The 21763-nt window shown below is 40.9% G+C and overlaps 1 protein-coding gene across 1 annotated transcript in view; it reads right to left on the reverse strand.

Annotated features, from left to right (window-relative positions):
• The window catches only part of Arhgap15 (Rho GTPase activating protein 15), a 606047-nt gene that overhangs the window by 224676 nt on the left and 359608 nt on the right, over positions 1–21763 (reverse strand). The window contains exon 10 of the mRNA XM_075985303.1: positions 344–442. Within this exon, the coding sequence (XP_075841418.1) occupies positions 344–442 (99 nt within the window). The remainder of the gene's footprint in view (positions 1–343; positions 443–21763) is intronic.

Raw genomic sequence — 21763 nt, forward strand, 5'->3', positions numbered from 1 at the left:
ATGGTTCTGGCACGTCTACCAGCATGAATGTCAGAGGGTTCTAACACCGAGAGTGCTGATATTTCATGAATGTTTTATCACTGGCTTGGAAACAAGAAGTTTGCAATTGATTCAACAGTATGTCAGACAGACAAAATATTAAAAAAAAAAGAACATTGGTGAGAATTGCTGATGTCCCTATTGTAAAAAACAAACCGAAGTTAATAGGAAACTTGATCCTCTTAGGCGATTAACAAAAGTCAAGTTTTAATTGCGTGGCTTCCTGGAGAAATCAGGAGGCACCGTGAACTCAAGCCGTAGCTGTTCAGAGAACACGGCAATGCTGAATATTTAGTTAACCCACCTCGTTTTTCAACAGCTTCAATGCACTGCTTCACAAACCATGGAACTGTGGAATGTTCCCGTTCACACACTGTGTGCAGATGAGAGCCAAAAGTTTGATCTGCAAACGAAACAAAGATGAGTTTCATTAAAATCCAAGCCCGCGTTGTTTTTTAATTTGATTCTGCTTCCATAGCCACCACTGCGCTCTTCACCTCGCATAGGAATTGATTTCTGCTTCAATTTCAAAGTGTCTCTGGCAGATGTATAAGGACTGCGTGTCCCTTTATGGAACAGCACCCCAATCTCAGTGTAAGAAAACTAGCGTGGTCATGGATTAGGCGTGGAGGAAGAGTGTCTAAGTGTGTTTGAAGTCCTGCATGTTTTAGAAGTTTGTCAGCAGTTATTAAAAATATACTTTGGTCATTATAGTTGAGGCATTCATCCTGCAGAGTTATTTGAGGAGGCAGGTAGAAGCAGAGAAAGCACTGAAAAGCCAACCTCTTAGTGTTTCTCCTGTCTTGAATGCTCACCCTCTTGTCTGATTTAAGTATCACCTTTGCGACAAACCTCTGCTCGGAGCTTCCCTAAGCCAGCCTGGCCTCTCCATTGAAATAGCCTCCCTGGACAGCAATTCCTCGGGTTGTTCAACAGATGCTGTAGACAACAGGGCTCGTTCTCAAAATGGCTCAGCAACATCAAATTAAACCAAGTTAAACAGAGTTTAAGATAAGTATTAAAAGTGCTTTGATTTGCTAGAGCCCTGGCATATGTGAGTTTCTATAAGAGGGAGGAAGGGATACTATCCCTCGTACTTCTTTTGTTAATATCCCTTTGTTTCAGAGGGCATCTGACTAACGAAAGCTGCTGTAAGTGGGGGGGGGTGTGTGAGACCTCAGCCCCTCCCTCTTTCCTCCAACAGCTTTTCTGCATTTGTGATTAATGGAACTCTGAGTTGAACTTCAACTTGGTTCTGGAGGTTCCTTTATCAAAAGCGCCATTCGACAGCCAGGGGTACTACTGAGAGGTGATTGGATCAGAGTCCTCCTGATCCAAATACTAGATACATAATTGGATGGAGTCACTGGAAGGTTGTGGCAACTAGACACTGGTTGGAGGAAGTACATCATGAGGGCATGCTTTTGGAAGGTGCATCTCTTCCTTGGTTCCTGTCTGTTTCATTTTTTTCCTCCTTACTCTTATGCACTGAGCAATCGGTTTTGTGATATGTGGCCTCGCTGCAATGCTACACATTCCCTTGCCACAACCCACTGTCAGCCCAAAGCAATGGATCCTTTTGACTCTGCACTGGACCCAGAAGCTAAAAGAACCTTTTCCTTCCATAACCGACTTTCTCAGGTACTGTGTTCCAACAGCAAGAAAAGTGACTAATACAGAACCATCTCTCTATTTCCAGAGCCCAAGTGTCTGAATCATCCGTTATTTTCGTTATTTTGTAGTTGCCAGGGCTTAGTACCGCAGTAGACACTCATAGACTGTATTTTAAAAATAATCATAAAATATACACCATGTACCAAGTGTGCACAGACATGAGGGGCACTAAGTCCATCCCGAGTATTGTGTAACCATCGCATTACTCACTTCAAGATCTCATTTCAGTAGCAATGATATGCAATATGAACACCCAGACTAGTACGTGAAGAGTCTAAGGGTGTCCATTTGGATCAGAATGAGGCCTGGTCCCCCTATGACTTCTCATGCTATCCCTGATTTGTCCTCCACTAACTGTTTTCCTTTTAGCTTTCTCAATCTCCATGGAAACTAGTCTTGTTTTCTGAGTGTCTGTTTCTAATCCCTTACAAATACTTTGTCCCTGGGGTTGTGTTCTCATTATCCCCTCTGGGTGGAACTCTCTTGTTCCAGTCTTTGATCAAATGCTATCTTCTCACTGTAGTCTTTCCCAGCCACCTCTCAAAGACTGAGCCACTCAATTCCACTTTCTATGCCAGTATCTCTTTATTTGGGGATGGGGCTTACCTCCCCTTGAGATAATAGACCCATGTTGATTGTATTGTTTATTTAACTCGCTAAGAATTGAAATTCAGAAGGGTCAGGGTAAAACATTTACTATGGATCTTTTCTTAGAAGCAGGCAATGTTTGGCATATAATGGAAATTTATTAAGCATGTTTTGAATTGGCAGTGGGGATTTTGTAGAAAAATTTAAGTACACAGGAATGCAGAGACAAGATATAATAGTGTATAGCAGAATCCTAAGTGCCAAAGTATTTTGATGATGAAGACACTGAGATTTCAGGGGAGCTGGGTTTTCATCTGTTACTTAGGAAAATGTATTCCTATGTGCTGGTAACAACAACATAGAGGGTATCAAGTAAGGCTAATGCACTATTAATAACATACCCTGATGTGGAAATATGTGTGTTTATACAAGAGACAGGAAGAAGATAAACTCAAAATGCAGAGAGTATAAAAATGGCAAACAATTGTATATGCTTTGAACAGTTGATGAAGTAGCAGAGATTTGTTCCAAACGGTGAGCATCCCTATAATAAAGAGTGACATGAATATTACCTAAGAAAAATTGTCTAGGGCTTCAGATTAAACATTTTAAGTTGGATAGAGTTCACAGTCAGGAAACATGACTACAGTATGTAAACCTGTTAGTAGGCTTCATTATTTTAGTCTGTTACCCAAATCTTGATTGACTCTTCTCTCTGCACAGCAATGAAGCAGGCACTTGAAGTTGTAAAACGACACTGCAATTTTTCTAATATTGCAGGGTTGATACAGCATGTGCCATAAAAGGTGTTGAGTGGGAATAATAATGCAATATATATATATATCAGTGTATGTCTTCCATGCCTTCAGGAGATGAAGAGAGACAGAGACAGAACTATATTGAATGGAAGTCATTCAAGAAAGTAGATGCAGTCATAAAGTGAGTGCTAAATTTCCAGAAGGACTTTGTTTTCTTTTTTATGTGGGCATAAGAGAAAGATGGAAACTTTAGGACATTGTCTCTTTGTTCATTATCTGGAAAAGACAATCATGAGGGCCTATTCTGCAGTATAATAACCTCAGGATCTCCTATATAATTATGATGTTACACCCTCCTCATCCTTTAAATGTATCCTGTGCAAGATACTGATACATTTGGGAAGAACATATGACCATGGATTATGATGCATTGTGGGCTTATATAGGAAAAGGGAAGACTAGCCTTACCCAAGGACAACTTCCCAAAAAAGAGGCGAATCCTCAGGAATAAGTAGGACTTGAGAAGAAATCATGAGAGGAACACAAGCGCATTTGGAGAGATGGAGGACACTAAGTGCCAGCACTTGGGGAAAAGACAGTATGACCAGAATGCCCTTTTCAAAAAAAAAAACTAATGGTTTATTGAAATCTTGATGAATTACGCTTAAACAGGAGGTGAAGATTGTATTCTGAAGTGTCTTATATTTTGTCAACTAAGTTCAGTAATTTGACAAATAATAATTATGTCTTATAAGTATTTCCTTTGTAATTTACTTTCTTGTTCTGAGAATTCACTCAGGATGACCAAATGACTCCACAGGTAATGGCTCTTGCTGCTGCCAACCAACCTGGATAAAAACCCTCTGATCCACATGGTGGAAGAAGATAACAGCTCCTGAACATTGTCCTCTGATCTCTACACAATAAAAGTGGCCATGCAGACACCTTTACACATGCATCTTTATGTGCACACAAAATCAACCAATAGAAATAAAACAGAATTCGTAAGGCACAACCCAAGAACGATCTCAATTGAAATCTACATCTCTGCATCTCTGTTTGATGGGATGGTCTAAACAAGAAACAGAAAAGTGATTTGGGGTGTGTGCAGAGATTTTGCTTTCTTATCCTATGAAAAGATTGTGGAGAAGGAGGCACTTTTCTTTCCTTGTTTGCACTTGGGACATCACCTTGTGATAGTGCTTGGGTCAAGTGGAGCGCTGCTGTCACTATGGGGCAACAGAGAACCAAGGCTAATTTGCTTTAAAAGAAAGCAATGGAACTTATTATATGCCAGCGGTGAGACACTTCTCTAGATATCTTACATACCATTGTTCCTACCCAATATGGAGTAATATTAGCAGGTTGCTGGGACTTTTGAGTTAAGCATGTGTCATAACCATAGTTCTGCTTGAGGAAGTCTGTTTGATGGATTTTAAAGAGCATAGGGGTACAGAGACGAGTGGGTAATTAGATACTAGGGTCTGTTAACTATTGTTAAATAGGCAATGCACAGTCTAGGAAGGATGTTATGAATACCAAGCCAGGGTAAGGGTGTAAATTTCTTTTAGTTCATGATTTTCATGTTTTGGGAGTTAGAGTGTGGATTTGTACCCCCTACCATGTAACCATAAGGTTCCATTGATTAGCATAAAATGTATTCATTTCTCTTCATATCCTTTGACACTGGGCTTGATCTGTAGCTGGCTTGGAGTGGTAAGATGTGAGCAGAAATGTATTTGATCAGTTCCAGATGAAAGCCTTGGAGAGCCTGCAGTCTTTTACCCACTTAGTCACTTCTGTGTTGTTACTCACAGACATCTTCCCTGGCTGGCCACTGTCCCGTCAACCTGGGTTCCATGAGAAACATGTATGGCCAGAGCTGAAGCTAATGTTCAGAAGTCCAAGCAGACTTTGCATTAAAGCAGTTCTGCCAAGCCAGGCCTTTTCTAGGTCATGCATACCACACCCCTGCTGCAGAACCATTATATTATATGCTGCAAAATTTGTTTATTATTTAGCAATATCTCACCAATTCAACTTCAACTGGAGTTCAAGGGTATGGTAAAATGTGGTTTAACCTGAAATGTCAAGGGAAAGGAAAAGAAGCAGCAGAACATAAAAAAAACCTGGAGAGCTCTCTTCCCCCTCCCTTCCCTGGTGGCAGAGAGCCTCCCTGCTCTGCCTGCTTGGGCGCTGGGTCCTAACCCCAAGCGTAGGGTAAAGGGGAGCTCGGGGGCTTCTTTGTCCCCATAGCCCGCCTGCAGCAAGCAGGGTGGGCCCTTTGTCTGCGAGCGAACCAAGCAGTACGGAGTTTCGATCAGGGCACCTAGTGAGACATCATTGTGGTGAGTGAGTGCTGCGGCACCCGGGAACAGCCCGCCTACACTTCCTGATCAACCTACAGGGCTACACTGCCCGGTACCTCCTCTCTCTTCCTATCCCATCCAGCTTACATCCAGATCCCCCCACCCTCTGTTTCTCTTCCCCCTCCCTTCCCTGGTGGCAGAGAGCCTCCCTGCTCTGCCTGCTTGGGCGCTGGGTTCTAACCCCAAGCGTAGGGTAAAGGGGAGCTCGGGGGCTTCTTTGTCCCCATAGCCCGCCTGCAGCAAGCAGGGTGGGCCCTTTGTCTGCGAGCGAACCAAGCAGCACGGAGTTTCGATCAGGGCACCTAGTGAGACATCATTGTGGTGAGTGAGGGCTGCGGCACCCGGGAACAGCCCGCCTACACTTCCTGATCAACCTACAGGGCTACACTGCCCGGTACCTCCTCTCTCTTCCTATCCCATCCAGCTTACATCCAGATCCCCCCACCCTCTGTTTCTCTTCCCCCTCCCTTCCCTGGTGGCAGAGAGCCTCCCTGCTCTGCCTGCTTGGGCGCTGGGTCCTAACCCCAAGCGTAGGGTAAAGGGGAGCTCGGGGGCTTCTTTGTCCCCATAGCCCGCCTGCAGCAAGCAGGGTGGGCCCTTTGTCTGCGAGCAAACCAAGCAGCACGGAGTTTCATCAGGGCACCTAGTGAGACATCATTGTGGTGAGTGAGTGCTGCGGCACCCGGGAACAGCCCGCCTACACTTCCTGATCAACCTACAGGGCTACACTGCCCGGTACCTCCTCTCTCTTCCTATCCCATCCAGCTTACATCCAGATCCCCCTACCCCCTGTCTCCCTCCATCCCTCCCTTCTTGGAGCAGAGTGCCTCCCTGTTCAGCCTGCCTGGGCGCTGGGACTGAACCCGAAGGTGAGTGCAAAGGGGAAGGTGGTAGCTCCTTTGTCTCCATAACCTGCCTGCAGCAAGCAGGGTGGGCCTTTGTTTGGAAGCTAACCAAGCAGCAAGGAGATCGGAACTGGACTCCAGGAGAAACATCACGGGGGAGTGACATCACTTGGAAGGTACATCAGTTGGCAAGAAGACCTGATCCTGTAAAAGAAGATCCATAGGAGAATATTGGAAGGAAGAGATGGGGAGACGCCAATGCAAGAATTCACCCAACAATCTGAAGAACAACACGAAACCACCAGAAGCCAGCGACCTCACAACAGGAGGACATGAACACCTTAATCATGAAGAAGGAGAAAAAACTGACTTCATGACAGTGATTGACACCCTTAAACAGCATATAAAAAACGCCCTTATAGAAATGGATGAGAAGTATAACAGAAAGTTCGAGGAATTGAGTAAATCAGTGAATGATACCCTAGGAAAGCAAGGAAAAACAATCAAGCAGATAATGGAAACAGTTCATGATTTGAAAAATGAAATGGAGGCAAAGAAGAAAACACAAACAGAGGGCCGGCTGGACATGGAAAATCTAGGTAAACGAATAGAGACTACAGAAACAAGCATAACCAGCAGAATACAAGAGATAGAAGAAAGAATCTCAGAGTCTGAGGATAACATAGAGAAAATAAACGCACTGATCAAAGAAAACAGCAAGTCCAACAAACTCTCATCACAAAACATTCAGGAAATATGGGACACAATAAAAAGACCAAACCTAAGAATAATTGGAGTAGAAGAAGGAGAAGAAGTGCAGCTCAACGGTCCAGAAAATATACTTAACAAAATTATAGAAGAAAACTTTCCCAACCTGAAGAAGGATGTACCTATGAAGGTTCAAGAGGCATACAGAACCCCAAATAGGCTGGATCAAAAAAAAACATCCCCTCGCCATATAATAATCAAAACACAAAATATACAGAATAAAGAAAGAATATTAAGAGCCGCAAAGGAGAAAGGCCAACTTACTTATAAAGGTAAACCTATCAGACTTACACCTGACTTCTCTATGGAAACCATGAAAGCCAGAAGGTCCTGGATAGATGTACTGCAAAAACTAAGAGACCATGGATGCAAGCCCAGACTACTATATCCAGCCAAGCTTTCGTTCACCATAAATGGAGAAAACAAAATTTTCCAGGATAAAAACAAATTTAAGCAATACGTAGCCACAAATCCAGCCTTACAGAAAATAATAGAAGGAAAATCACTAACCAAGGAGTCCAACAAAGACCTCAATAACTCAGACATCTAGAGACCCTTCACCAGCGCAACTCAAAGAAGGGAAACACACAAACCCTACTACTTAAAAAGTGACCGGAGTTAACAACCACTGGTCATTAATATCACTTAATGTCAATGGACTCAACTCACCTATAAAAAGGCACAGGCTAAGAGACTGGATACGAAAACAGGATCCAACATTCTGCTGTCTACAAGAAACACACCTCAACCACAAAGACAGGCACCTACTCAGAGTAAAGGGCTGGGAAAAGGCTTATCAAGCAAATGGACCTAAGAAACAAGCAGGTGTGGCCATACTAATTTCTAACAAAGTTGACTTCAAACTTAAATCAATAAAAAGAGATGGAGAGGGACATTTTATACTCATAACAGGAAAAATTCATCAGGAAGAAATCTCAATCCTGAATATCTATGCCCCTAATATAAAAGCACCCACGTATGTAAAAGAAACATTGCTAAAAGTCAAGGCAGCCATCAAACCGCACACACTAATAGTAGGAGACTTCAACACTCCTCTTTCACCAATGGACAGGTCAATCAGACAGAAACCTAACAGAGAAATTAGAGAATTAATGGAGGTAATGAAGCAAATGGACTTAACAGACATCTATAGAATATTCCACCCAAATAGGAAAGAATATACCTTTTTCTCTGCAGCTCATGGAACCTTCTCGAAAATTGACCACATACTTGGTAACAAAGCTAACTTACACAGCTACAAAAAAATATTACTAACCACCTGTGTCTTATCAGACCACCATGGATTAAAGTTAGAATTCAACAACAATGCTACCCCCAGAAAGCCTACAAACTCATGGAAACTGAACAGTCAACTACTGAACCATACCTGGATTAAGGAGGAAATAAAGAAAGAAATTAAAGTCTTCCTTGAATTCAATGAAAATAAAGAAACAACATACTCGAACTTATGGGACACTATGAAAGCAGTCCTGAGAGGAAAGTTCATAGCACTAAGTGCCCACTTAAAGAAAACAGAGAAAGCACATATTGGAGACTTAACAGCCCACCTGAAAGCTCTAGAAAAAAAAGAAGCAGACTCACCTAGGAGGAGTAGAAGACTGGAAATAATCAAACTGAGGGCTGAAATCAACAAAATAGAAACACAAAAAACAATCCAAAGAATCAATGAATCAAGAAGCTGGTTCCTGGAAAAAATCAACAAGATTGACAAACCCCTATCCAAACTAATCAAACGGCAGAGAGAAAATTTGCAAATTAATAAGATCAGAAATGAAAAGGGGGACATAACCACAAACACAGAGGAAATTCAGAGAGTCATTAGATCTTACTACAAAAGCTTGTATGCCACTAAACTGGAAAATGTAAAAGAAATGGACACTTTCTTAGATAAATACGATTTACCAAAATTAAATCAGGACCAGGTGAACAAGCTAAACAGACCTGTCAGTCGCGAAGAACTAGAAGCTGTTATCAAAAACCTCCCTACCAAAAAAAGCCCAGGGCCAGATGGTTTCAATGCGGAATTCTACCAGAACTTCCAAGAAGACCTAATACCTATACTCCTCAATGTATTCCACAATATAGAAACAGAAGGGTCATTACCAAATTCCTTTTATGAAGCTACAGTTACTCTGATACCAAAACCACACAAAGACTCAACCAGGAAAGAGAATTACAGGCCGATCTCACTCATGAATATCGACGCAAAAATCCTCAACAAAATACTGGCAAACCGAATCCAAGAACACATCCGAAAAATTATCCATTATGATCAAGTAGGCTTCATTCCTGAGATGCAGGGCTGGTTCAACATACGAAAATCTATCAATGTAATCCATCATATAAATAAACTGAAAGAAAAAAACCATATGATCATTTCATTAGATGCTGAAAAAGCATTTGACAAAATTCAACATCCATTTATGTTAAAAGTCTTGGAGAGATTAGGGATACAAGGGTCATACCTAAATATAATAAAAGCTATATACAGCAAGCCGACAGCTAACATCAAATTAAATGGAGAGAAACTCAAAGCCATCCCGCTTAACTCAGGAACGCGACAAGGCTGCCCACTTTCGCCATACCTCTTCAATATAGTGCTGGAAGTTCTAGCAATAGCAATAAGACAGCATAATGGGATCAAGGGGATTCGAATTGGAAATGAAGAAGTTAAACTTTCGTTATTCGCAGATGATATGATAGTGTACATAAGCGACCCCCAAAATTCCACCAAAGAACTTTTACAGCTGATAAACAGCTTTAGTAATGTGGCAGGATACAAGATCAACTCCAAAAAATCAGTCGCCCTCCTATACTCAAAGGATATGGAAGCAGAGAGGGAAATCAGAGAAGCTTCTCCATTCACGATAGCCACAAACAGCATAAAATATCTTGGGGTAAATCTAACCAAGGAAGTGAAAGATCTATTTGACAAGAACTTTAAGGCATTGAAGAAAGAAATTGAAGAGGATACCAAAAAATGGATGGACATCCCTTGCTCTTGGATTGGGAGGATCAACATAGTAAAAATGGCAATTCTACCAAAGGCAATTTATAGATTCAATGCAATCCCCATCAAGATCCCATCAAAATTCTTCACAGATCTGGAGAGGACAATAATCAACTTTATATGGAAAAACAAAAAACCCAGGATAGCCAAAACAATCCTATACAATAAAGGATCTTCTGGAGGCATTACCATCCCTGACTTCAAACTCTATTACAGAGCTACAGTAATGAAAACAGGGTGGTACTGGCATAAAAACAGAGAAGTCGACCAATGGAATCGTATAGAAGACCCGGACTTTATCCCACAAACCTATGAACACCTCATTTTCGATAAAGGAGCTAAAAGTTTACATTGGAAGAAAGAAAGCATCTTCAACAAATGGTGCTGGCACAACTGGATGTCAACCTGTAGAAGAATGAAAATAGACCCATATCTATCACCGTGCACAAAACTCAAGTCCAAATGGATTAAAGACCTCAATATCAGCCCGAAAACACTGAACCTGATAGAAGAGAAAGTGGGCAATACCCTACAACAGATGGGCACAGGCGATCGCTTCTTAGGTATAACCCCAGAAGCACAGACATTAAGGGCAACATTGAATAAATGGGACCTACTAAAACTGAGAAGCTTCTGTAAAGCAAAGGACACTGTCACTAAGACACAAAGGCAACCTACCGACTGGGAGAAGATCTTCACCAACCCCACAACAGACAAAGGTCTGATCTCCAAAATATATAGAGAACTCAAGAAACTAGACTTTAAAAGGCTAATTAACCCAATTAAAAAATGGGGCGCTGAACTGAACAGAGAATTCTCAACAGAAGAAGTTCAAATGACCAAAAGACACTTAAGGTCATGCTCAACCTCCTTAGCGATCAGGGAAATGCAAATCAAAACAACTTTGAGATATCATCTTACACCTGTAAGATTGGCTAAAGTCAAAAACACCAAGGATAGCCTTTGCTGGAGAGGCTGTGGAGGAAGGGGTACCCTCATCCATTGCTGGTGGGAATGCAATCTTGTGCAACCACTGTGGAAGTCAGTGTTTCGGTTTCTCCGGAAATTCGGGATCAACCTACCCCTGGACCCAGCAATACCACTCTTGGGAATTTACCCAAGAGATGCTCTATCACATGTCAAAAGCATTTGTTCAACTATGTTCATAGCAGTACTATTTGTAATAGCCAGAACCTGGAAACAACCTAGATGCCCTTCAATGGAAGAATGGATGAAGAAAGTATGGAATATATACACACTAGAGTACTACGCTGCGGTAAAAAACAATGACTTCTCGAATTTTGCATGCAAATGGATGGAAATAGAAAACACTATCCTGAGTGAGGTATCCCAGGCCCAAAAAGACGAACATGGGATGTACTCACTCATAATTGGTTTCTAGCCATAAATAGGGTTCACGGAATCTACAATAGGCGAATCTAAAGAAGCTAAGTAAGAAGGTGAACCCAAGGAAAAACATATAGTTATCCTCTTGGATAAGGGAAGTAGACAAAATTGCCGGGGGGAAAAGTGGGATCTTGGGGGTGGGGTGGGATGGGGGTTAGGGGAGATGGGGAGAGAAAAGGTAGAAGGGAAGGAGGGTGGACTAGGGGAAACAGGAGGATCGGGATAAAGGAAGGTTGGATAGGGGAGCACGGAACCACAATTCTTAGTTAAGGGACCCACTTTAGGGTGGGCAGGAGACTTGACCCTAGAGGGGCTCCCAGGTGCCCAAGCTGAGGTCCCCAGTTAGTTCCCTGGGCAGCTGAGGATAGGGAACCTGAAATGACCCTACCCTAGAGCAATACTGACGAATATATTGCATACCATCCTAGAACTTGCATCTGGCGATGGATGGAGATAGAGACAGAGACCCACACTGGAGCACTGGACTGAGCTCCCAAGGTCCCAATGAGGAGCAGAAGGAGTGAGAACATGAGCAAAGATGTCGGGACCACGAGGAGTGCACCCACCCACTGAGACAGTGGAGATGATCTACTGCGAGCTCACCAAGGCCAGCTGGACTGTTACCAGAAAAAGCATGGGATAAAACTGGACTCTCGGAACATGGCGAACAATGAGGGCTGATGAGACGCCAAGGACAATGGCACGCGGTTTTGATCCTACGCAATCTGCTGGCTTGGTGGGAGCCTAGCCAGTTTGGATGTTCACCTTCCTAGATATGGACGGAGGGGGGAGGACCTAGGACTTACCACAGGGCAGGGAACCCTGACAGCTCTTTGGACTGGAAAGGGAGGGGGAGAGGAGTGGGGGGAAGGGGAGAGGGGTGGGAGGAGGGAGAGAAGAGTGGGAGGAGGGGGAGGGAAATGGGAGGCTGGTGGGAGGAGGTGGAAATTTGTTTTTTTTTTTTTCTTTTCTTTATCCTCCTTTTATCAATAAAAAAATTAAAAAAAAAAAAACCTGGAGAGAAAATGATGAAAACAAACACAGCAAAAACCATACAATTCTCCACAAAAAAGAGGAAGTTTATGCTTAGTTTGAGTTTAGTGTATAGAGAGATCTCAACTTAAGTTGTTTATACCTTAACATTTATATTTGTTAGAGGAGGCAAGAAGGATAGGCAGGAGGAGAACTTGAGGGGACAGGATAGATGAGATGGAGAAAAGACAGAGATGAGAGCAACGAAAGAGATATTTTGATTGAGGAAGCCATTATGGGACTAGCATGAAACCTAGCACTAGAGAAATTCCCATGAATACACAAGGCTAATACCCTAAGGAGTAGAGAAGAGGGTACCCGAACTGGCCTTGCCCTGTAGTCAGACTGATGAATCTATCTATCACCATAGAATGTTCATCCAGTAACTGATGAAAACAGAGGCAGAGACCCACATTGGAGCATTGAACTGAGCCCCCAAAGTCCAGTTGAAGAGTGGGAGGAGTAAATATATGAGCAAAGAGGTCAAGACCATGATGGGGACACCTGCTGAAACAGTTTACCTGAGCTAATGGGAGCTCACCAACTCCATCCAGACAGAAAAGGAATCAGTATAGGTTTAAACTAGTCCCTCTAAACGTGGGTGACAGTTGTATGACTGGGGCAGACCAGATATATAGAGAGGGCCTTGGACCGTCTCCAAAGCAATGTGCCTTACCCTCTCTGTGGAGTGGATGGGAGGTTAGGTGGAGGGGATAGGTGAAGGGAATAGGAGGAGGGGAGGGAGTGGGAACTGGTATTGGTATATAAAATGAAAAGAGATGGTTTGTTTTCTTTTTTAAAAAAAAAAGACAAGAAAAGAAATTTTTAAAATTATATTTGTTATGCCTTACAAAATATTATGACATTTCTTATTCTGTGTTTTCAATTCTACCCAATTTAATTCAGAAATATCAGTGAACACCTAGCATATGCTGAGTAGTGTATTTTTATTTATTTATTTATTCATTCATTCATTCAGCAACTATTACATGTCAGATAGAAGGCAGGCCAAGACTGTTTATAGATTAATGTATATTTCATATAGGACTTTCACAGTAGTTACAACAAAATGTAATTTATGATGGTATAGTGAGCATTCATGGTTATTTACTGTGTACTTACTCTAAACCATGTCTGGTTCATACAGATATTGTATGATAGTCTTACTAATATATTCTAAGTTGAAAATATCTCATGTTAGTTTGCCATCCCAGGTGGTGAGCCCTTGTCATATGCACAGATAAACAAAACTAAATATACTCAGTCAAATATATATGTATATATTTATATGTATATTTACTAAATTATATATGTACATTTCTCTATTAATTACTTTTCTATTGCTGCAATAAAACAATGAACAAGGCCATTTATAGAAGAAAGAATTCTATTTGGGCTTAAGTTCCAGAGGATTCAAGTCCTATGATGACATGGACAGACAGCATAGCAACAAATCACGGACAGGCAGGAAGACAGAGAGGTATAGTGACTGGGGGTGGGAAGCTGAGAGCTCACATCTTAAATTTCAAGAAAAAAAGCAGAGACAGCAACTTGACATGTTGACATGGCAAGAAAAACTAAGCTCTCAAAGGTCGTGTCTGGTGAGACACTTATAACACCAAGGCTCCATCTCTCTAAAAGTCCTCAAACAATGCCACTATCTGGGGACCAAGTGTTCAGATACATGAGTCAATGGGAGATATCCTTCTTCAAACCACCCCAAGTAATAATTTAAAAGTGATCATACACTTGGGAGGAATGAGTAGAAAGATGGAAGAATGGGAGTTATGGAGTAGCAGTGCTCACACATGAAAATTCAAAATTAAAAAAAATCTATTAAAATTTAAAAAGTATGGGAGAGCTTTCCATTTTCTGGTGTATTCCTCAGTTTCTTTCTTCAAAGACTTAAATTTCTTGTCATACAGGTCTTTCACTTCTTTAGCTATAATTACTCCAAGATATTTTATGTTATTTGTGGCTATTGTGAAAGGTGATGGTTTCTGATTTTTTTCTCAGCCCATTTATCATCTGTAGAAAGGAGGGCTATTGATTTTTTTTGAGTTAATCTTGCATCCTGCTACATTACTGAAGGTGTTTATGAATTGTAGAAGTTCCTTGGTAGAATTTTTGGGGTCACTTATATAAACTATCATATCATCACCAAATAGTGAGAGTTTGACTTCTTCTTTTCCAATTCATATCCACTTGATCTCCTTTTGTTATCTTATTGTTCTATCTAGAACCTCAGGTACTATATTGACTATATATGAGGAGAGTGAACAACCTTATCTTGTTCCTGATTTTAGTCGGATTGCTTTGAGTTTCTCTCCATTTAGTTTGATGTTGGTTTCTGGCTTGCTGTATATGGCCTTTATTATGTTTAGGTATGTTCTTTGTATCCCTGCTCTCTCTAAGACCTTTATCATAAAGGGATGTTATGTTTTTTAAGACTTTTCAGCATCTAATTAGATGATCATGTAGTTTATTTTTTCAGTTTGTTGATATGGTGGATTACAATGACAGATTTTCATATGTTGGACCATCCCTGCATCTCTGGGATGAAGTTTACTTAGTCATGGTGGGTTCTTGGATTCAATTTTGCCTGTATTTTATTGAGTATTTTTGCATCAATGTTCATGAGTGAGATTGGTCTGTAACTCTCTTTCTTAGTAATGTCTTTGTGTGGTTTGGATTTGCTCCTGGGTTGGTAGAATTAACATAGTAAAAATGGCAATCTTACCAAAAGCAACCTACAGATTCAATGCAATGCCCATCAATATCCCAGCAAAATTCTTCACAGACCTTGAAAGAATAATACTCGACTTCATATAGAAAAACAAGAAATGCAAAATAGCCAAAACATCCTAAACAATAAAGAAACTTCTGGAGACATCACAGTCTCTGACTTCAAACTCTACTACAGAGCTACATTACTGAAACCAGCTTGGTATTGGCATAAAAACAGACAGGAGGACCAATGGAACTGAATCGAAGACCGGATATCAGTACATATACCTATGAACACCTGGTTTTTAACAAAGAAGCAAAAAATATCAAATGGAAAAAATAAAGTATATTCAACAAATGATGCTGGCATCATATATAGTCAATATAGTACCTGAAACAAATGAAACATGCAGAAGAATGAAAATAGATTCATATCTATCACCATGCACAAAACTCAAGTCCAAAAGGATCAAAGACCTCAACATAAAACCAACCACACTGAACCTCATAGAAGAGAAAGTAGAACATACACTTGAATGTATTTGCACAGGAGACCACTTACTAAATATAACCCCAGTAGCACAAGTACTGAGAGCAACAATTAATAAATGGGACCTCCTAAAACTGAGACACTTCAGTAAAGCAAAGGATATGATTAATAAGACAAAATGACAGCCTACAGAATGGAAAAAAGATCTTCACCAAACTCACATTGGACAGAGAGTTGATCTCCAAAATATACAAAGAACTTAAGAAATTTGTCATCAAAAGAACAAATAACTCAATAAAAATGGGATGCAGACCTAAACAGAGAACTCTCAACAGGTGACTCTAAAACAGCTGAAAGACACTTAAGGAAGTGTTCAACATCCTTAGCCATCAGAGAAATGCAAATCAAAACAACCTTGAGATTCCATCTTATACCTGTAAGAATGGCCAAGATCAAAAACACTGATGACAGATTATGCTGGAGAAGATGTGGGGAAAAGGGAATACTCTTCCATTGCTGGTGGGAGTGTAAACTGGTACAGCCCCTTTGGATATCAGTATGGTGATTTCTCAGAAAATTAGAAAACAACCTACCTCAAGCCCAGCAATACCACTTTTGGGTATATACCCATAGGATTCTCAATCATACTACAAGGACATGTGCTCAACTATGTTCATAGTAGCATTATTTGTCATAGCCAGAAACTGGAAACAACCTAAATGCCCCTTGAGTGAAGGTGGAGACACACACGAAAAGCTATCTTGGCATTTTGACAACTCACACAAGATGGGTGATTGTGAAAAGAGTAGTCTTGGGAGAGTCATAACACCAAAATTAGATGGTTGTGGTCAAGTTTTGTAAAGAAGATGAAGAAGAGATGGATTAACTAGACAAAGGTATAGGACTTGATGTCTGACTTGGGATAGATAGGAGAGGAATCAATTACAGGGTGTTTTTGATGGTTGAGTATGTAAGGAGGTACACTACTGACTACCCTCAGCAGTCTTGTGGGGGTGGAAGAAGTGTTCTATTGCTCTTCACTGAGAGATCCTGGGAAATGGGGATTTCATAGAAAATCTTTCTCCCATTGCTGGCAATGCCATAGGACAGAAGACAAAGCAAAACAATCTAAATGTTTTAAATTTCTCTGAAGTGTTCGAGTTCAGTAATTACTAGCACAAGCAATATTTTTCATATTGCTTCTATCCTCCCTGAAGATTTACCATCTTTACTCAAGAAAATATGGCTCTGGAGCACAGGATTGCAGCCCCCACATGAGCCAGCAAGGTCAATGGCTGCCTTACAGATTAAATTGAGGCCTCACTCAAGAAATTTAAAATCCAGATGCAGAGAGATTGGGAACAGTGCTGTTTATACAGATTTGAACTGTGGGACTGCTTAGATTTAGACACTGAGGACAGCATAGCCTCTTCTGAGTTGGCTGTGTGGGATGAATGGGTGAACAAAACAACTCTACTTTGAAGAAATTGGTAAAGGGACCAGATGCAAGTAAGTTCTTTGCAAAAGCCAGCCCCAGCAACTAGGCCCATTCCATGGTGCTCAGATTTCCCCAGTCCTAAATTACAAAGGCTTCCTGCCACCCTTTCTTGATGGCATTCCTTAAGATGTTTCCTGTGTGTTACTATTATAAATATAACTGCAGCCTGGACATAAAGCTTCCCGTGAGACTGCAAGTAAGAAGGTACAATTACAATATGAAAGGCCAAGATGGACAAAATAACTCAGGATCCACCCTTCCAGAGGGTATTGCTCAGAAAACACATCATATCCATCAATTCTCTCTGGAAAGACACACAGGAGAATTAGGGCCAAAGTGAAGAACAGTCCTGAAGGAGGAATCTGAAAGGATACATTTGGTGCCCCTGTGTCCCTTCACACCCCACACAACCCATATCCCTGAACTGGTCAGTTAAGTAACCAGAAAAACTTCATTCTTACATATGTGGGTCATACGAGTTTCTATGAATTGCAAATGAAAAAAAAAACTATCAGCAAGACATTCAGCTTCAACATAAATAATGAATACTTATCTCAGAGGGTTGATGAAACAACTGTGCAAAGTGAGAAATCTTATCAAAGAAAGGATATCTTAGAGATTGATTTTTAAAAGATATCGCGTTTAAGGATGGATTTAGAATGTCTCCCATCTGCAGATTTGATCAAGTCTAGAGTTTCACATACCAAGGAGGACCTTTACGTTACAGGAAAGCATTTGACTTTCCGTCTTAAAATAGCGTAGACAAGGGGGAGGGAAAGAGGAAAAATTTTGTTTCCTTGGCAGGCTTACATGACCAGCTTTGCCCCTAACCTCCATGGTTGTTGCCTGGCACACCATTAAGGATTATTTCTGCCTTCCTCCTCCTTATGGATATTCAAAAATGGGAGCCTTCCCAGCACCCCAAGTTCCTAACTCCCCACCTACATTCCCATCTGTGGGCTCACTGCTAATCTTTTCTTCCTGTCTTAACAACTTTTGTTTTGTATTTAGAAAAGGCCTCTTGCCTGAGGTGTCAATATTTTTGGAATCCTCTGCAAGCGTCCCCGGCCTTGGCAAGTGTGACCATTCTATCCCCACCCGACTGCTGCAGCATTTATACCAAGGGTGGCAGGCAACACATTGTTTGGAGAAAATCCATTTTCTGTGATGTTTCATTGAAAGCATCTTTTGGTGAGAAAAATAAATAGACCTTCCACAAGACTGTATTTAGAAATCATGATGTTTACATAATGAAGGAGCGTTTAACTAGAGAATGGGGGGTTTAATCTTTTACCTCTCAAACCTGTGACCAATTGAGTTGATCAGCAGAGCCAGGTTAAGCCCTCCCAGACTCCAAATTGGCTCCATTCTCTCTCTCCTTACCAGCGTAGATTTCTTTTTTTGAAAAATTATGGAAAGAACACCCAGTAATGGGATCTTTGTCAGTGAGACTCCAAATTAATCAAAACTATGAGGCGAACTACTCAATACATGCAGTTAAATGCTCAAATAATGTGGCAGCGTTATCATTATTTACCTAGAAGACCATCTCCACATATTTTCAAAATGATGCTCTGTTTTCAGGAGGGCAAGCTACCACAGCACAGAGGATGACACATCGAGAGGAACAGAGGGAGACAGAAAGTGGGAACAGCAAGCCAGACTGCCCAGCTCAGAAGCAAAGCAGACGATGACCCTGAACATGAGGTGTCTTTATAGAGGTGATCAGCTGCCAGCAATTGAGAAACACACAACACTGTGGTTTGTATTTAAAAAAAATACATATTTATCTAAAAGATTGAGGTGTAGAGATGGATGGAACATGATGAATATAGTCTTGGGACTAGAGTTGGAGATACTTTGAGATTCCAATGCTCAGGAGATCATGAAACATGAAACTATAGAAATACCATGTTTATACACCAGCCCCAACACTAGTCTGAGCATAGAGGCTTCAAATTATTAATTATATTAGTTTCAATAAAGGATGCTTCGGTGACCGAGATCATGCAATAAAATACATACAAGGAAGTAAAGCATGCAGCCCTCTTTGCTTTCATAGATCACATTTACTCTGAATTTTTCTGCCTCCAAAATGTCACATACAGGCAGATAATTCTCAGTATGCTATTATAAAGGGAGATGCAGTGGATTATGGGAGATACAAATAGTGCTTTTATTATCTAATTTCAGTAGTTTGCATTTTTATTTTAAGTTCCTTCACTTTGAGATTAAAGTATTATTGCCACGTCACTCCTTTCCCTTTTTATCCCTCCAATTCTTCCCATGTACCTCTCCTTGCTATTTTTTAAAGCCGGGGCTCCTTTTAAATTAATTGTTATTACATGCGTAGATGTATATGTATATACCTATATTTTCCTAAGTTTAACCTACTAAGTCTCTATAATGTTCCTTGTATGTATGTTTTTAGGACTATTTGCTACTGGATAACTGATTGGGGCGCTCTTCCCTGGAGAAAACTGTTGCCTATCGTTCTTCACGTACTGTTGAGGCCTTGTGGATTTTACCCACTGCACTTTCGCATGTCTCTTGGTGACTTCATCGTTCAACTCATGCTTAGGACATCATTGTACGTTTTAAAATCTGTCTTTCAGCTCAGTTCTTACAACTGTCTTTTGTTCTTCTCCTCAAACATAATATGAAATGTTAACACAGCACCCAGAACTTTCTCTGAACTCTACTGAGACTGCATGAAGAAGTGGCGATTTGAGCGAACACTTGAGCGGAGCCTATGTCTGCATGGAATGCAGACATCTCTCTAGTGTTGAAGGGTGGTTGTGTTCTCCTATGTCTCCTCAGTGCTTCAGAAAGTTCTGACATCTCTTGTGAATCTCCACAGCTTTGATTAAAAGTATAAGCTACTGCCTTTGGGTGTGCAGATATAAAACATTGAGCTGATTTTTTGCTGAGCCTGTAACAGGCAGTAAATCTTTTATGACCTTACGACTTTTTGACATGAGGCAAATACGAGAAAAAAAAAGAATGTTTTCAACTTGTAAGTATTTTAGATTTTAAGCACATAGGCGTTTCCAAAGGTTGTGCTTCATTCATGTTCTTTTTACTTCAGTAAACCTAAAAATTCTACAGTGTATGGTAGAGAGGAACATTATTCAACATGGGAAGATTGACCTGGATATTTGACTAGAAAATTCAAAAATGTCTAGATTGAGAGTTTGCAGATTATGGGCAGCCTACTATAGTGGTAGGTAGCATTTTCTGACAAGAGCAAACCAAGGATGAGATTCGGTGAAAGTTAGCTGCCACTCAGTTGGAACTGCTGTAGTCTTCTCTGTACTTTCTATACTTTTCTTCTTCCCTTTTCAGATTTCTAGCAGTGTCTACTTCCCTGAACACAGATTCATGGTGAGTGCCCTTCCTTGTATGAGGCTCCTGTTCATTTAAGCTTGCATGGAATGAGATCCCAACTGTGCTTTTCTCTGTTTGGTGACATGAGCCTTTCCAAGAGAGATTTCAGCAGCCAGAAGGACATCTGTATCTTCAACCCTCCAAACCAATGTGACAGTAAGCATGGCATTCTGTGTTTGCTTTCTTTAGACAGAAACTTTGTCTTATACTTTTTCCTTCTGTTTTCATAAAATAATTAATCCTACACACACACACACACACACACACACACACACACACACACACACACCAGGAATCACAATAACAGAGGGAGTGGTACATTTTATGAAAAACTTTTTTCATATAATATATCATTTTTATCCATTCAATGTATCCATTCAAGAGCTTTTTTCAATGTCTCTAGGGTTAAAATAGTAAAAAGTTTTCATCACTACACAGCTTATGTACATAAGTGGAGAAAGGAAATGCAAGCACATTAATACATAATATGAAGTCAGAAATAGATTAGCAAAGGCAGAGCTGATGGTATAGCCAGGGAAGACATCTCTAAATCGATGCCATTTGAGAGGATCGAGCAACATAAACACACAGGGAAACAGAAAACACACAAAGCTGCTGGAGAAGGCTGTGGGATTAGAGGGTTGGTTGGCTGAAGTGAGGTGGCCAGGAAGCAGTAAGGTGCTGATGAAATTGAAAAGATAGCCTGCGGGCCAAAGTAGGTAGAAACACAAGGGTCATAGGAGGACACTATACCTTTAAATATGGTTCTATGCTAAGGTTCTGGAGATTCCTGGGGGTGGAGGCATGGCATGGTATGATTTTACATCTCTAACTGATCCTTTCGAGCAGTTGCTGTGTAGCTCCTATATTTAAGAGGGTCAAGCCAAGAAGCAGAGAGGCCAGGCAAGGGGCTGGTGAAAGAGTCCCGAGAGAAAAGATGGTACTTGGATAAGAATGGTAATAACGGAAGTGACTAAAAGTGGTTTAATTTAGAATATATTTTTAGGCAGGATTTGCTGATGGAAGTGAAAGAGACAAAGTTAGAGTCGAGGGTGACTCCAGCTGGCACATGGCTGTGGTATTTCCTGAAATAGAGAACACGTGGGAGCCAGGGAATCAAGGGTTGCTCCGGATAAATTTGAGATGTCTA

Source organism: Microtus pennsylvanicus, chromosome 9 (assembly GCF_037038515.1).
Source record: "Microtus pennsylvanicus isolate mMicPen1 chromosome 9, mMicPen1.hap1, whole genome shotgun sequence".
NCBI classification, from domain to species: domain Eukaryota; kingdom Metazoa; phylum Chordata; class Mammalia; order Rodentia; family Cricetidae; genus Microtus; species Microtus pennsylvanicus.